The 18,458-nt window shown below is 39.7% G+C and overlaps 1 protein-coding gene across 3 annotated transcripts in view; it reads right to left on the bottom strand.

Moving 5' to 3' along the window:
• Positions 1-18,458, bottom strand: part of RTN3 (reticulon 3) — a 61,973-nt gene that overhangs the window by 5,781 nt on the left and 37,734 nt on the right. For all 3 annotated transcript variants that reach the window (XM_082845365.1, XM_082845364.1, XM_082845363.1), the window contains 2 exons: positions 2,495-2,702; positions 403-541 (listed from right to left, as the gene is read on the bottom strand). In XM_082845365.1, the coding sequence (XP_082701491.1) occupies positions 403-541; positions 2,495-2,702 (347 nt within the window). The remainder of the gene's footprint in view (positions 1-402; positions 542-2,494; positions 2,703-18,458) is intronic.

The following is an 18,458-nucleotide window of genomic DNA, read 5'->3' as shown; positions in this document are numbered from 1 at the left end:
CGTAACGCAAAGTTCAGGTTAATTGATGCCATTCTTCTCTAGCTAACTGAGTCTGCATAAATTTAGTGATGTATGCCATAAATAATTTCAAAATGAAGGTTACCTCATTTGTACTATACATTTGAGGGTGCATAAGAGAATTCTATAGTTCTCTCAGGCCCCCAAACAGACTGTAACTGCATTTCTGTCAATTATCAATACATTAGCCTTGTTCTGATGTTAGTTCTCCAGGCGCTGAGGTACCTCCTTTACTAATTCCTGTCCCCATTTTTACAGGTTGATTGAGAAAAGCATACATTTGCTTTTGTCTGACAAAACTCTATTAACTGCTTTTCCTCTGAATTATAACCTAGTCTCTGATTTTCCTCAGCCTCACCACCAAAAGCTGTAGAGGCAACTGACCTTCAAGGAGTCAACCAGATCTTCCACCAGAAAGAGACGAATAATGAGTTTCAGGGCCCTGTTGATGTGCACCATGGCAGCGTTCACGTAGTTATGGAAAGCTTCTGAGGACAGAGTGATGTCTACATCCAGGTAGGCTCTTCCAGAAGAAGAAACAACAGTCACACATTTGACATGGCAAGAGAAGATCTCTTTCTGTTAGCACAGAAGTTCTTTAGAGTGTGAAATGCCCCAAAGGGTGTGTTTTAGCAAATCTGCAAGGGCATTTTGTGCTGCCATGGGGTGGGGTGGGGGCGCCACTGTCATTTAGTGGGCAGAGACAAAGCTGCCAGATGCCTGCAGTGTGGGAGTGCCACGCACAAAAGAGAACTGCCCTGTGTCCTGCATAATTTTTACTGCCTCACAGGATATTCATGAAGGTGAGCCTATTTATAATCATCAAGAGCCCAGAACACATAAAAGCAAAGTATTTTTTCCCACAGTTTTAACATATCCTGAATTGTCTAAAACTGTGTTTTGTTTATGCTGAAACCTTACTAAGATTTTTTCCCATCATTTTAGAAAATCACACCTATAAGGGAGATTATACATGTATGTGCAAGTTTTTATTATGGGGTTTTTTTTGGTGTAGTTATGTCCAAGCAATTAAATATTGACTGGAGTACATATTATTTTATTGTCAATGGCTTTCTATTTATCACTCTTTATAATAATGATCAATTTTTAAAATGTCATATATGTTATATAATATACCATACAATGGTATATTATATAACATTATATTATATCGTATATTATCTATGAATTTCATTTCAAAATGATAAAGGAGGCATTATAAAATATTTGTTAAAAAAACAAAAAGACCTGGGTTCTGTCCCCAGACGCATTACAGAATTGAGATACAACCATCTGCTCATAATCTGTTCATTCGCTCAGTACGTGCTGAGCGCCTACTGAGTACCAGACCCTCTGCTAGGTGTAGAGATATCAGGAAAGATAAAACTGCTTTTGCCTTAAAGAGCCTATAGTCTTGTGGGAAAAACAGAAGAGTAACAGACATGTTTTTCTTTCCTATTTATTATTTACCAAATACAAAAGTTATAAAAATTAGATGCTGTAATTAATACAACTTAGCAAAACACGTTTTATAAATCCATAACAGTGTCACGCAGAAGGGAAAAAGCCCTGCTAGCACACTGGAACTTCTGGCAAAACAGTAAAATTTACCCACTCCACCAACCAACCACTATTGATCTGTTAAAACTAATTTGCAAATAACTTTTTAAATGTCATATGTCGTTTAAAGTATCGCTTCTATTCTCACCAGGAGAAAATACAAGGACCAGCGCGGCAGCCAGACACCTGTTCTGTCAGAGTTCCGAGAGATCACAGAAGTGTTTCTTTTTCCATGAGAAGAGGTTTTAAAAAACTGTCATTTTGAAAGTAAATTAAAAACTAACAAACAAACAAAAAAACCCTGTCATTTGCTGATGTTAAAGTTTTTATGGTCTAAGACTTTCAAGAGGAAAAGCGTGAGGAAAACATTTGTTAAAGTCATAGCACGGTAGGAAAGGTTAGCAACTGATTCTAGAAATGCATGACCTACCGACTTAATCAAGACCTGCCCCTGGTATTAAGGAAACTAAAGGAGAGACAGGAAGGAAATCAGTAATAAAACCAAGAGTAAACACACTGAGTTCTGGTATCGCCAAGAATGCAGCCTCAACACCGAGATTTCAAGGCTGTTTTTTTTTTTTTTTTTTTTCAAGGCTGTTTTAAGAGTTAACTACGAGGCGGCTTAAACATGTACTTGGGACCCCATCTGAGTGCTGTCCTAGATGCTCTGCTTTCCCTATCGACCCTGCTCAGGAATTCAGACAGTCCTTTTGGTGAGCCTCTAGCTTGTGAAACAGCCCCTGGCTCCCAGCGTGTTCACTTCACAAGGTGGTCTCAAGCTGACGCTTCAGGCCACCGATCGGCTGCAGTAGGCCCTATAATGCTTGATTTTTAATCAGGTCTCCTTTAGATCTGCCCAGCCTCAGTGAACCCCTTCCCTAAATTGTAGAGTGTTACTTGTGATACTTCAACTCACTTGAATGGATGGCCTTCTTCTGACTTCTGTACAGCTTGGATGACAGACTTGTAGACCCTGAAGCTGATGGTGACAGACAGAAGAGCCAGGATGAGGTAAGAAACCACACTGATGACACTGAAGGCTGCCAGGGAGAGCAGCACGATCAGTGTGGTGCCAAAGACAAACCCAGTCTTCTTCACATCTCGCCAGAAAATTAAGTCGTGCACTGCCAAAGGAAAACGGATCATAAGTTATATGAACACCCATGAGCCACAAGGCTAGGACTGTTCTCCCTGGCTGTGTCCTGCACACTGGAGAAGCATTACCCTCGCATTCAATTACAGGTGCACCCCCGCCTGAAGACAATGATAAACGAAAATCAAATTACATCAGGGATGATGATTCACACTGCCAAAGGTACCTTTGGTTTCTGGACAGGTTTACAGAAACTTAGAAACTGACTTTTTAGTCGTGGCTACTGAAGTACGATGGGGTAAAACATCATTTACTTTACATGTTTCAGTAGAGCAACTGTGGGAAAACCTTGCTGTTGACTAAATTAAGCAAACCATGCTTATAAAAACATACCAAGTTCTGTTAGCGCTGGTTACAATGAAACACCAGTCTCTATGTTGATCTGAGGAGAACTCAAGGAAGGATTTGGGGTAGGGGGCCATATAATTACTAAACGATGATACTTTTGAAAATGAATGGGGACACTGTTAATAACTTAGGAAACAGGTATAAACCAAGACTGTCTCAGGCAAGTGGGTCTTATGGTTGGGAAATCCAAACTGGAAAAATCTAAGTCCTTCTCCTTAAAGACACCTCAAAAACTCCGAGTGTGAGGGCTGGCAATTACCTCCAATCTAGCAATGACACAACATTTGAATTTCAATCCGTGAAGTCTAACTTCAACACTAATAGCCCTATGCAAGTTTCTTCTGTGCTATTCTTTGCTTTTAAAGAAGAGTAAGGACTTTGGAATTGGAGAGAGAGGAGTCTGAGTTCTGGTAATTTTTAGCCATGTTACCTTAATTAACCCTTCTAAACCTTTGTTTTCTCATTTATAAAATGAAGAAAGTGACATCTATTTCTTAGAGTTGTTTTAAGGAACATATAAAGCTAATGTATGCAGAATGCTTATTAGCACTGTACACAGCACATGGTAAACACTCAAATTTTAACTATAATCCATATATGTATGTCACAGTTCATATGGCTACAAGAACAGTTTCAACACAGAATGCTTATTAGTGGAACAAACAGATACCATGTGCCTCTTGATGTAATGCACTGAGAACGGCACATCACTTCAATGGTATTCTTGCCAAACCATATTACCTGAATCTAATGAGAAAACACCAGATAAAACCAGTTTGAGAAAAGTCTACAGAACAATTGACCAGTATGCTTCAAAAATACCAGTGGTATGAAAGACAAGAAAAAGCTGAAGAACGTTTTCAGATTAAAGGAGAGTAAAGAGGGCTTCCCTGGTGGCGCAGTGGTTGAGTCCGCCTGCTGACGCAGGGGACACGGGTTCGTGCCCCGGTCCGGGAAGATCCCACATGCCGCGGAGCGGCTGGGCCCGAGAGCCATGGCTGCTGAGCCTGCGCGTCCGGGGCCTGTGCTCCGCAACGGGAGAGGCCACAGCAGTGAGAGGCCCGCGTACCGCAAAAAACAAAACAAAAAAAAAAAACCTCTAACATTAAGAAAAAAAAAGGAGAGTAAAGAGACTTGACAACACATAAATGCAAACTGTGATCATAGACTGGATAAGGGGGTAAAAACAGCTATAAAGAACATTGCTGGGACAAGTGAAAAAAATTGAATGTACACTATATAATTGATAAAAGTACTGTATCAATGTTGAATTTCCTAAATTCAATAAATATACTGTGGCTACACAAAACAATTCCAAACAATTTCTGTTTGAAGGAAACATACTCCAAAATATTTAGGGATAAAGGGGAAGGACATTTGCAAGCAGTTCTTAAATGGTTCAGGAAAAAACATGTTCTATAGAGAGAGGGAGGGAGTGAAAGCAAAAGTGGTCAAATGTTAACAACTGGTGAACTAGAGCAAAGGTTATATGGGAGTTTTTCTTACTGTGCTTACAATTCTTTAAGTTTGAAATATTTGAAAGAAGGACAGAAAGAGAAAAACTTAGAGGATAAGGCTGGGCCTAGAAAGAAAAAGACCTTAATGTATTAGAGAAGGAAAAAGGCATAAAAACGTTAGCCTAAATGCAAATCTACCTTTGTGCAAATTAGAAGAAGCCACCCTTCCTCGTGAACTTTACTGCCATCTGCTGGAAAACCGTGACGAAATAGTCAAACCTACAATGATAACACATGTGACTGGTGCCCCCTATAGGTGTGCAGTATACAAGCTGCATAACAGTATGGAAGGCCCTGGGCTCGGCCTTAAAAACAACGGTAGAATTGTGGTGTGGGCTAGAAGCAGGAACATCCTGATTAGAAGGGGGATAACAGAGGGAAAGCTGGGAAAAGATGGGTCAATACAACAAACCTCTGGGATGCTCTTTGACCACAACTTCCCACAATTTCACCCCATTCAGGTCCTGGTGCATGGGATACCGCCTCAGAGGCTGCCCACCCTTTCTCACATCCTCTCCTCCTCATTCTCTATCTCTCATCTATCTCCTCATTCTGCCTTATTTTTCGTCAGAGCACTTGTCACTTTATTTATCCACAGCAGGCTCTTCATAGCTGTTGCTGAATCCTTAAACATGAGCTAAACTAAGCTAATGACCAAGAGATGGCATAATCACAACTTTCATTTGTTTCCTGATAACCCCTCTCAAACTAGTCAAGTTTCTGCACCTAACTCCTAGCAAGTACAGTGGACCAAGGATTCTGAGAACACAATATCAAACAAAGGAAACAGGCACAGTCTGCAAACATTGAGGGAGAGTTAGGAGGATGAAACACACGTAGGAAAAGCAAGAAAGGAGACAGGTGCCGAAAGTTTAAAATGTGAAGCCACTAGACTTAGGTTTAGTGTTTATTTCATAACCAGGAAACCAGCAAGAGGCTGCAATGGTTCGATTCCATGAAATGTTCTTTTTCTCTTCTACTTTTTAATTTTATTTTATTTTATTTTTGCGGTACGCGGGCCTCTCACTGTTGTGGCCTCTCCCGTCGTGGAGCACAGGCTCTGGACGCACAGACTCAGCGGCCAGGGCTCACGGGCCCAGCCGCTCCGCGGCATGTGGGATCTTCCCGGACCGGGACATGAACCCGTGTCCCCTGCATCGGCAGGCGGACTCTCAACCACTGTGCCACCAGGGAAGCCCTTCTCTTCTACTTTTATTCAACTGCTCTTACTACGTCAGTGTAAGACTTTTTAAAACAGGAAATTCCTTATTTTTAATGTGTTTTCTTTCCTTCCTTTCCCATCCTTCTCTCTTTCAGTAAGCTTTAATTTAGTGGCTACCGCGTGCCAGGCAAGTGCTAGGAACTGGGAATACAACACAACAGTAAACAAAGCAAACAAGGTCCTTACTCACACTCCAGTGGGGAAGAGAAGCAATGAATAACAAACAAGATACATGTCACTTGTAACCGAGGCCTGTAAGAATATAAACCCATTGTGCTATGATGAGAGTAATGTGTGTGCGCACATGCACTACTGTAGGTAGAGTGGTCAGGAAAAGCCTCTCTGAGGAGTTGACACTAAAGGTGAGACATGAAGGATGAGAAGCAGGCCATGCAAAAAAGCCAGGGGAAGGGTATTCTAGGCTAGAAGATTCATGTGCACAGGCTCTTGGGGATGGTGGTGGTGGGCTTTGGCATTCCTTAGGGGAGGACAGAAGGCCAGTGTAGATGGTATGTAGTGAGTGAAGGGGAGCGCGGTGTGAAATAAGGCTGGAGAGACTGGCAGGGACTAGATCATGGAGTATTTTCACAGAGCAAAGTAAGGAGCTTGGACTTTACCTCACGTGAAATGGGAAGTCACTAAAGAATGTCAAGCAGGGGAATAACATTATATATATATATATATATATATTTTTTTTAATTTAATTTATTTATTTTTGGCTGCATTGGGTCTTCGTTGCTGTGCACGGACTTTCTCTAGTTGAGGCGAGTGGGAGCTACTCTTCCTTGCGGTGTGTGGGCTTCTCATTGCGGTGGCTTCTCTTTTTGTGGAGCACGGGCTCGGGCTCTAGGCGTGTGGGCTCAGCAGTTGTGGCTCGAGGGCTCTAGAGCACAGGCTCAGTAGTTGTGGCGCAGGGGCTTAGTTGCTCCACGGCATGTGGGATCTTCCCAGACCAGGGCTTGAACCCGTGTCCCCTGCATTGGCAGGCGGATTCTTAACCACTGCACCACCAGGGAAGTCCCAACATGATATATTTTAAAAAGAGCAACACTTTTACTGCTGTATAGAAAATGGATTGGGATGGGGCAAGAGTACAGGCAGAGAGACTCCCTAGGAGGCTAACACCAGGCTTCAAATAAGAAATGATTGTCATTTAGATTAGGTTAGGATGGAGCAGAGTGGACAGGCTATACTTTGGAGGCAGAACAGACAGAACTTGGTGATGAACTGGATATGGGAGGTGATGGGGGAAAGAAATATGGATGAGACCTAGTTTGGGGGCCTGAGCAAATGGATGGATGTGGTGTCATTTACTGAGATGAGAAAGAGCGGAGTATAGGCCATGTTAGTTTTGGGATGGATGTCTAGAGACATCCATAAAGAAGGTGGTTAGATCTACCAGTGGGAAGCAAACAGGACACGTCTGAGCTGGAGATACACATTTGGAAATCATCAGCACACAAATAATATTAAGAGTCATGGACTGCCAACTACGCAAAAAAAAAAAAAAAAAAAAAAGGAAGTCACAGAAATGGAAGAGGTTACGTAGTACTGATAGGGAAGAAGGCCCAGTCTTAATTCTGAGGTACTCCGATATTTAGTAGCTGAGTAAAAGTAGAGGAACTAGAGAAAGGAAACAGAGGAAATAACCAAGGAAGCAGGGGGTAACTAGGAGAGTATGTACGGCATCACAGAAGCTGAGAAAGGAGTGCTTTGTGGAGAAGGATGTGGAAACGGGCCAATTCTGCTGAGGTTGTATAAGGAAAAAAGCGATCCTGGACTTAGTAATATGGAGATAGTTGGAGATCTGATCAAAGCTGTTCAGTGAACAGCTGGCGGGGGCTGAAGAGGAATCCGTGGTGAGACATGGAGGCGGTGTGAGAGAAGATGCCTAAGAAGCCTGGCTGTGAAGGGGAGTAGAGACATTCAGAGCCAAGGGATGGTTTAACATACGGGAAACACTAGAGCACACTTCTATGCAGTCACAAGCAAGGGAGACTGAAGATAGGGAGCAGAAGCAGTGAAGTCCAGGAGAAAGGAGGGATGGAGATCAGAGGCCAGGTGAAGGGACTGATCCTGGTTAGAGTAACGTAGTGAAGAGGATGCAGAGACACAGACACAGGCCCATTCACGGATCTGAAGAATGGAAGAGGAGGGACTCCTGTCTGAATGTTTTTATTTTCTCAACAAAAGGGAGCTGAGGTCATCAGCTGGAAGAGGGCAGGGGGGTGAAGACGGTTTATGGAGAGAGAAAAAGATATGCAATGGTGGTTTCAGAAAATTGAGAAAGTGTCTTAAAACTCTTAGAAGAAAACACAGGAGCACATCTTTCTGATCCTGGATCAGGCAATGGTTCCTCAGGTATGATACCAAAAGCACAAATGACAAAAGAAAAAATAGGTAAATTGGATTATATCAAAATCAAAAACCTTTGTGCTATAAGTAGTACCAAGAAAATGACAAGAAACCTCATAGAATGAGAGAATATATTTGCAAATTACTTATCTGATAAGCTATTTGTGTCCAATATATATATAAGAATAAAGAATTGTAATTCAATAATAAAAAGAACAGCCTAAATGAAAAAAATAAACATAATAAAAATGAGAAGACACAAGAGGGAGGGGATACGGGGATGTAAGTATACGTATAGCTGATGCACTTTGTTATACAGCAGAAACCAACGCAACAATGTAAAGCAATTATACTCCAGTAAAGATGTTAAAAAAAAGAGAGAGAAAGGACCCAAATAGACATTCCAAAGATATACAAATGGCCAGTAAGCACATAAAAAGAGGCTTAACATCATTAGTCATTAGGGAGATGCAAATCAAAACCACGGTGAACCCACTAGAATGGCTATAATAAAAAGTACAATAACAAATATTGGCAAGGATGTGGAGAAATTAGAAACCTCATGCATTCCTAGTGGGAATGAAAAATGGTGCAGCCGCTTTGGAAAACAATTCAGCAGTTCCTCAAAAGTTAAACATAGAGTTATTATATGACCCAGGAGTCCCATTCTTAAGCAAATGGCCAAGAGAAATAAAAACATACAACACAAAAATCTGGGTACGCCAATGTTCACAGAAGCGTTATTCACAACAGGGAAAAAGTGGGAACAATCTAAACACCCGTTAACTGATGAATGGACAAATAAAATGTAGTATATCCACTCAATGCAATAATTACTTGTCAACAAAAAGGAATAAAGTTCTGATGCTGCATATTACAACACAGACAAAACGTGAAAACATCAGGCCAAGTGTGAGACGCTGATTACAAGAGACCACATATTGTATGATTCCTTTTATAGAAAACATCTAGAATATGCAAATCTGTAGAGAGAAAGTAGATGAGTGGTTGTTTAGGGTTGTGGTGGTGGTGATGGGAAATGGGGAGTGATTGCTAACAGGTATTAGCAATCACTTTTTTGTGGGGGGACTAAATGTTCTAAAATTGGATAGTGGTGATGGCAGAAAACCATTTAGCTGTACACTTTAATGGATGAATTGTATAGTATGTGAATTATATCTCAATAAAGGTGTTAAAAAAACAAACAGACAGGGCTTCCCTGGTGGCGCAGTGGTTGAGAGTCCGCCTGCTGCTGCAGGGGACACGGGTTCGTGCCCCGGTCCAGGAAGATCCCACATGCCGCGGAGCGGCTGGGCCCGTGAGCCATGGCCGCTGAGCCTGCACGTCCGGGGCCTGTGCTCCGCAACGGGAGAGGCCACAACAGTGAGAGGCCCTTGTACCGCAAAAAAACAAAAACAAAAACAAAAAACAAACAGACAAACCTGCAATTATAGTCAGGGATTTCAACACCTCTCTCAATAACTGGCAGAATAAGTAGACAGAAAATCAATAAGAATCTAAGACTTGAATGCTATTAACCAATTTGACCTTCTTGACATTTGAAAGAACACTCCACACAATAACAGCAGAATATACATTCTTTTCAAATACATGTGGAACATTTACCAAGATACACTAAATTCTGGGTCTTGAAAAGGATTCAAGACACTTTCATGTTTTCTGACTATAACGTAATTACATTAGAAACAATAACAGAAAGATACTGGGAAAACCAATATTAAACTTTGTATAAACTAAATACGCTTCTAAACAACTCACAGACCAAAGAAAAAAATCAACAGGGAAATTACTGAGTATTCTGAACTGAATGAAAATCAAAACCAGTGAGATCCAGCCAAGTGCCTATATTAGAAAAGATGAGAAATCAGTAATCTCAGTTTCAACCTTAAAAAACTAGAGAAAGAACAACTTGAACGCCAAGTAAACAGAAGGAAGGAAAGAGTAAAAACCAGAGCAGATCTCAATGAACAGATAACAGAAAAACAACAGAGAAAACAATGAAACCAAAGTTCTTTGAGAATATCAATAAAATAGATAAAACTCTAGCTAGACTGGTCAAAAAAAAGTGCAAGAATACACAAATTGCCAATATCAGGAATCAGAGAGGTGACATCACTACAGATTCTAAAGACATTAAAAGGATAAGGAAATATTATGATCAATGTTATGCCAATAAACTAGACATGTTACATGAAGAGGACACAGACTATCAAAGCTCACTCAAGAAATAGATAAACTGAATAGTCCCATATCTATTACAGAAACAAAACTTATAGATAAAATACTTCCCATTCAGAAAACTCCAGGGGAATTCTGCCAAACACCGAACAAGAAATAATAGCAATTCTACACAATTCTTCCATGATAATGAAGAGAAGGTAATGTTTACCAACACATTTTATAAGGCCAGCATTACCCTGATTCCAAAACTAGACGAAGACATTACAGGAAAAGAAAGCTATAGACCAATATTGCTCATGGACATAGATGTAAAAATTCTTAACAAAAATTCAGCAAATGCAACCCAACAATATGTAAAAAGAGTATGTCATGACCAAGTGTCTTTCTGCAAAAATGCAAGACTGGTTTAGCATTCATAAATCAGTCAATATAATTCATCTATCAACAAACTGAAGAAGAAGAACCATATGATTGTCTCAAAACACACAGAAAAACAAAATCCAATATCCCTTTTGATAAAACCTCTCAGCAAACTAGATGACAGAAGGGAATCTCTTCAACTTGATAAAGGTAATCTACAAGAAACGTAGAGCTAACATCATATTTAATGAAAGAAGGCAAGGATATTCTCTCTTACTACTTCTATTGAACACTGTATTAGAGGTTTTAGCCAGTGCAGTAAATCAAGAACAATAAATCAATGGGCATCAAACTGGAAAGGAAGAAGTAAAACTGTCATTATTCACAGATGGCCTGACTGCCTATGTAGAAAATCTGACAGAATCCACAAAAAAGGTAATAAGTTTTAGCAAGGTTGCAGGACACAAAATTAACTATATTTCCATATATTAGTATTAACCAATAAGAAACTGAGCTAAAAACACCATTTACAATAGCATGAAAATATGAAATACTTAGGCATAAATCTAACAAAAGATGTATAAGACCTGTACACTGAAATCTATAAAATACTGCTAAGAGAAACAGATGAAGACCTAAATTAATGGAAAGCTGTATTGTTTTCAGGGGTTAAAAGACTCAAAATTGCTAAGGTGTCAACTTATCTATAATTCTAAGTAATTCCAGTAGGCTTTTTAAAATAGAAATAGACAAACTGATTTTAAAATTCCTATGGAAATGCGAAGGACCTAGAAGAGCCAAAACAACTGTGAAGAAGAACAAAGTTGAAGGACTTAACACTGTCTGATTTCAAGGGTAATATAAAGCCACCATTATCAAGATGGTGTAGTATTGGCTTAAAGACAGGCAACAGAGCAATGACACTGTATACAAAGTCCACAGACAGGCCCACACATATACGGACAAACTATTTTTTGACAAAGTGGCAAAGTCAATTCAGGGGAGAAATGAGAGTCTTCGACAAATGGTGCCAGAACAACAGAATATACACATGCAAAAATCCCCAAACTTTTATCAACACCTCACATGACATGTAAAAATTAACACACAAGAATCACAGACCTAAATGTAAACCCAGTACTATATAACTACTAGAAGAAAACAAACAAAAATCTCTGTGACCTTGGAATTGGGAAAAATTTCTTCTATACAACAATAAACATTTGATACATAACAGAAAAGACTGAAAAACTGTATTTCATCAAAATTAAAAACTTCCGCTCTTTTTGAAGGACATTGTTAAAAGAATAAAAAGATAAGCCACAGACTGGAGAAAGTATTTGCGAAGAATGTATCTGATAAACAACTTGTATCCAGAATGTGTATAAACACATACACACACACACCCGTTCTCAAAAACAAACACAATAAAAACTAGTCAAAATTTGAACAGACTTTTCATCAAAGAAGATATATGGATAGCAAGTAAACACATGAATAGATGCTTACCACCATTAGTCATTAGGGAAATGCACATTAAAACCACAATGAGAGCCTACTATGTACCTGGCACAATGTCTAGTGTTAAAAGACTGACCATACCAGGACTTCCCTGGTGGCGCAGTGGTTGAGAGTCCGCCTGCCGATGCAGGGGACATGGGTTTGTGCCCTGGTCCGGGAAGATCCCACATGCCACGGAGCGGCTGGGCCCGTGAGCCATGGCCGCTGAGCCTGCGCGTCCGGAGCCTGTGCTCCGCAACGGCAGAGGCCACAACAGTGAGAGGCCCGCGTACCGCAAAAGAACAAAAAACAAAAACAAACAAACAAGAACAACATAAAAAGACTGACCATACCAAATGCTGGTGAGGACATGGAAGAACCGCAACTCTCATACACGGCCGGCTGGAATATAAACTAATGCAAACCACTTTGGGAAAAAGAATTCGGCGGTTTCTTACAAAGTTAACTACAACTATCCTATGATCCAGCCATTTCACTTGTATTTACCCGAGAAAAGAATACATTGTGTCCATATAAAGACATGAATGTTCATAGCAGCTTTATCTGTAAAATAAATAAGCAAAACTGAAAATCAAAAATTCAGCAAAAATTGAAAACAACCCAAATGTCTGTCAACAAATGGTATATCCATACAATGGAAAACCACTCAGTAATACACTCATCAACATGCATGAATCTCAAAAAAATTAGGTTGAGTTAAAGAAGCCAGATAAAAAAAAAGTACACATATTTTATGATTCCATATATATAAAATTCTAGAAAATGCAAACCAATCTAGTGACAGCAGGCAGATCCATGGTTCTCTGACAGGAGGGAGAGATTTAAAAAGGGAGCAATGAGGGCTTCCCTGGTGGCGCAGTGATTGAGAGTCCGCCTGCCGATGCGGGGGACACGGGTTCGTGCCCCGGTCCGGGAAGATCCCACATGCCGCGGAGCGGCTGGGCCCGTGAGCCATGGCCGCTGAGCCTGCGCGTCTGCAGCCTGTGCTCCGCGACGGGAGAGGCCACAACAGTGAGAGGCCCGCGTACCGCAAAAAAAAAAAAAAAAAAAAAGGGAGCAATGAAATTTTTGTGTGATGGAGATGTTCATCATCTTGATTGTGGTGATAGTTTCACGGGTGTATACATAGCAATTATACCTCAATAAGGTTTTTTTGGGTTTTTTTTGCTTTATCCCCAGCTTCAGAATCAGTACAGCAAAGAACAAACTCTGCTCCAGACTGCCTGGGTTTACATCCTCTTCTATTTACTAGCTGTGTGATTCTGAGCAAGACACTTAACCTCTCTGTGCCTTGGGTTCCTCATTTGCAAAATGGAATCATACAGTATCTGGATTTTAGGGACGTTGCCTGCATTAAATGGGTTAATCTGTAGAAGCACTCAGAACACTATTGATTAGGTAGTAATACAAACGTCAGCTATTATTATTCATTTGACTGCTAATTCCTGCTACAATTAAAATGGAAAATTTAAGAACTAAAGTTAAAATCTGCTACAGAGAATTAAAGTTTTTTTCCTTTCCTCTTTGTTGCTATGATACTAAGAAATTAAGATTGGGGGCCTTCCCTGGTGGCTCAGTGGTTGGGGGTCCGCCTGCTGATGCGGGGGACGCGGGTTCGTGCCCCAGTCCGGGAGGATCCCACGTGCCGCGGAGCGGCTGGGCCCATGAGCCATGGCCGCTGGGCCTGCGCGTCCGGAGCCTGTGCTCCGTGGCGGGAGAGGCCTGCGTACCGCAAAAAAAAAAAAAAAAAAAAGAAATTAAGTTTGGGGGATTACTAGGGACCCTTTCAACCAAATCAGCTCCTTTGATCTATTTTACATACCAAGCTTCCACATAAAATTTCCAATGAAAAAGAAGTTGCACTGTCAGCACTATGATTAAATAAAGAGAATGGCCTGTAAAAGGTTAGAGGGAGGCAGGGGGCCAGGAGGTAAATGCAATACGACACGTGGGCCTACAGGGCAGGCTGGACTAGCATAGGTTCAGGAGATTTTGACATAGAGGTGGAAACAGAAGAGATCACTTAGAAGCACCTCATAACACCTCAAACCCCATTTATTCTACCCTCCATGCAGTAACCCAAGACAGAGTTACGGAAACAGGGCTCACCACTCCTTCTCCCTGACCCTCCACATTCAAACACCGTGGCCCGACAAAGTCTACCTCCTTGAATCTACCCACAGGAAAAGAAGATCTTAATTGAGAACCATTGGGCTAACAAACCGCCACTCTAGTACACCACCTGACAGAGACAGAATTAGCTTTGGCTAGCCTCTTCCAAAGTCCTGAGTACCGACCCAAGCTAGTTCAATGGGTACTAGAAAAAAACCCGAAAGCCAGAAGTTCTCAGAAGTGCAAAGTCAGTGTTTTCCTTACTTTTCAGTTATAACTTTACCATTGTTATCATATGACCTAAAATTTATTTTCATTTGAAAGACCCTTGTTTCTAATTATGTTTCAACATGTTTAAAGTCTTGTGCTGAACTAAGTATTTCTTAGAATCCATTTCAATATATAATACAGCTTCTCTGTATAAATTTATGTAAGTAAAGTCAATAATTTCTCAGTTACCTTAATTATTTTGCTAATGGCAGATGAAGCATCTGACAATGAATGTATGTATTCACCAAGAGTGTTTATATTGCTGGTAGAATGATGACTGATTCCTTCCTTCCTTTTATTTTCCAAATCTTCTATAATGTGAGCATACTCTTTATTTTAAAAACTTTTAAGGATGTCTATCTCTTGCCTGTTATTATTTAAGGATGCAGTACTGTTCTTACACCAAAAGAGGGCACTAACACATCCAAAGGTAATCTCAAGGCAGAGGGAAAAAAATTGGTCCCTGCCAATTCAAAGAACAGCAGCACCATTGATTTTCATTCCTAAATCTGGGGAAATCTCTTGGTTTCATGACAACTTCAACCATTCCCAAAGCCATTCTCAAACTTCACTCTCCCAAGTATACACCTCGAAGAAAAGAAGGGCTGCTCAAATGCTTATTCTGAAAAGGAATAAATGTGCAAGAAATTTCAAGGTAAACCTTTAGTAGTCTATCATCTTTTTCATTTTCAAGAATAAATCACCAACTAAGGATCCATACAACATGTTCTATCTTCTGTGCACTAATTTTACAAAATTTGTAAATATACATCTCTAAGATTTAAATGTAACTGAAAGAGCTAAAAGAAAAAAAAAAAGGATTTATGACCACAAAAGGGAAACTGTTCAGTAATAAAAGGGGAAATGGAAATGGGCAGTTCAGTTTTTTATATGAACTGCCCAATGGAAATGGGCAGTTCTTTACTCATGTAAAGAAAAGTATGCAGACATTTTCACATTGATTAGTTCTTTTCTTTGGTTACTTTTGCATTAATAGTTCATAATAAGTGAAGCCACTTTTTGAGTTGCAAAAGACATTGTGGATAATGTGTTTATAAACTCAGATCCAAATTTTGTGGCTGCTGAAATGGGTTAATAGTCTGCTCTACTACAGATTTATGCTTACCAAAGACACTCCACTCAAAATGGCACAGAAGGATCACTGAAAAAATACAAAACTGTCACCATCAAAGACAAACATACATGCTTTTGGCCACGGATGCACCTGGCAGCAGGCCAAAGAAATTTGTAGGAACCCCTTTCAAGCTAGCATTCTTCTCAAAGACGGTCAAGAAAAAAGTTTTTCATTCATTAAAATAACCTAACAACCCCACTTGCTTTCAATTTCAGATTTTAAAAGCACAGAAGACAAAATGGCCTTGACTACCCTTGCCCAAAAGAATAACTAGGTGGATCTGAATATGTGAACTTTTGAACTAAGTTATCTAAAGAATATATAAAGATAATAAATGCAGTGCTGAATCATGATGGAAAGGATAAAGGCACAAAACTCTGGCTTTAGTTTTCTATCCTTTTTTTTTTTTCTAGGTACAGTTGGTTATTTGCACGTTTCACAACTACTTAATTCTCCAACTAAGAAAGTCTACTCTTAAGTCTGCAGAAGATAACCAGATCCAATCTAAAATTAAACAAAACACGTTAATTGCTAATAACTGTGAAAGCCCAAACTTTAAAAAGTGATTTTATGCCCTTTGCACGCATTTATTTCTAATTCAATCTTCCGATGCTAGTCTTGTTATTGGTAACATGACACTTCTCCTATGGTTACAATACACTTGGACTTGCATGCTTCTTTGACAGTTTGTTAAGTAAGGCAGATAAGTGACATGGTTTCAGACTATCGTAATAAGTGATAAAATTGTTTTCTTCTAAAAAACAGCTCATAGTCTCTAAAATCTTTACCAGTAATAAGCAAAAGAAATTTTAAAAATGAAGTATTAGGTAATATACATACCCTTGACTTCTGAGATCTCATTCTATTTTCCTGGGAGCTCTACTGTTTCCCTCACGGAAAAAAATGGGAATCTGGTCGGTAACTGGGACAGCATTTCTCCACTCTGCCTTATTCCCCCCAAGATTTAACTTCCTCCCAACATATAGCACATTAGAAATCGTTTAGAGTGAACACCCATATAATCACTACCTAGATTTTTATTCAATACTAGCAATGTCTTACTTTAATTTTTTTACTGTGGTAAATATACATAACATAAAATTTACCATCAAAACCATTTTCAAGTATATAGTTCAGTGACGTTAAGTACATTCATTGTTGTGTAACCATCACCATGATCATTAATGTTTTACTATACTTACTTATGTATGTTCCTCTTATCCACTAGCCCAATTTTTAAAAATATATTTCAAAGTAAATAACAAATATCAGGAAATGATCTTCAGCTTGCATATCATTAACAAACTTCAATATTTACTGTTTTTCTTTTGATATAAGATTTACATACAATAAAATATACAATACATTCGCTGAGTTTGGACACATGCACACACCTATGTAACCCTATCAAACTACAGAACATTATCATCACCCCAAAAAGTTTTCTCATGTACTTTCCCAGACAACACGCCAAGAAGTAGCCACTGCTCTGCTCTGGTTCTTTTCCCTACATAGAATAGTTTGCTTGTTCTACGATTTCATATAAATGGAATCATGCAGTATGAATCCTTTCTGTACTGCTTCTTCCACTATTCATAATTTCTGAGATTCACCCGTATTTGCTGCAAGTATCAAAAGATAACTAGCTATACCACAGGTTATCTACTCCTTTATCGATGAATAGCTTTGAGCTGTGATGAATAAAACTGCTATGAACATATACGAGTGTTTGTATGAATGTTTTCATTTCTCTGCAGTGGAGTTGCCAGGTCATGGGACACATGCATGTTTAGTTCTCTTAAGAAACTGGCCAACCTTTCTCCAAAATATCTGTACTATTCTGCATTCTTACCAATAGTTTCAGAGTTAGTTGTTGTCAGTCTTTAATTTTAGCCATTCAGGTGGATGTGTAGTGATTAACTTATTTTGATTTTAACTATGTGAAGACTTGCGAAGTTGAACACATTTTCACTGGATTATTGGTTATTTGTATATCTTTTGTAAGTGCCAGAATCTTTTCTGCCCAATTTCCTTTATTGTGCTGTTGGCACTTTTATTGTAGAAATGTAGTTTTAAATATTTCCTGGATACTAGTCCCTCATCAGACACATGTTTTGTGAAGCACTTTCTCCTAGTCAATGGCTTGCCTGTTAGTGGTGTCTTTTAATGAGCAAGTTTTACCTCTGATGAAGTCTAACTCACCGATCCTTTATTTTATGGCTAGTGCATTCTGTGACTTAAGAAACCTTTGCCTATCTCCAAGTCATGAAGATATTCTCCTACGCTTTCTTCTAAAAGTTTCATGATTTTAGTTTTTACTGTTCCATCTTAAGTTCATTTCTGCATATCATATGAAGTAGGGATTGTGGCAGGCAGAATGCTAAGATGACCCCAAGACTCTTACTCCTCGGTGTACACGCCTTATATAATACTTCCTCCTACCCCCAAATGTGAGCAGACCCTGTGAATACGATGGGATAGTCACTCTCGTGTTTAAGTTTCAGTTATATGAGATCCTGCAGCAGACTAGAGAGAAATTCTCCTGACAGCTTTGAAGAAGCAAGCTACCATGCTGTGAGAGGGCTGCAAGACCAGGATCTGAGGGCAGCCTCCTGGTGCTGAGCACGATCCCCGCCCCACCGCCAGCCAGCCAGAAAAGAGGGATCCGGTCCTTCAACCTCCAGT

This window comes from Leucopleurus acutus (assembly GCF_964270905.1).
Source record: "Leucopleurus acutus genome assembly, chromosome: 8".
NCBI classification, from domain to species: Eukaryota; Metazoa; Chordata; class Mammalia; order Artiodactyla; family Delphinidae; genus Leucopleurus; species Leucopleurus acutus.
This window is presented reverse-complemented; position numbering and strand designations above follow the sequence as displayed.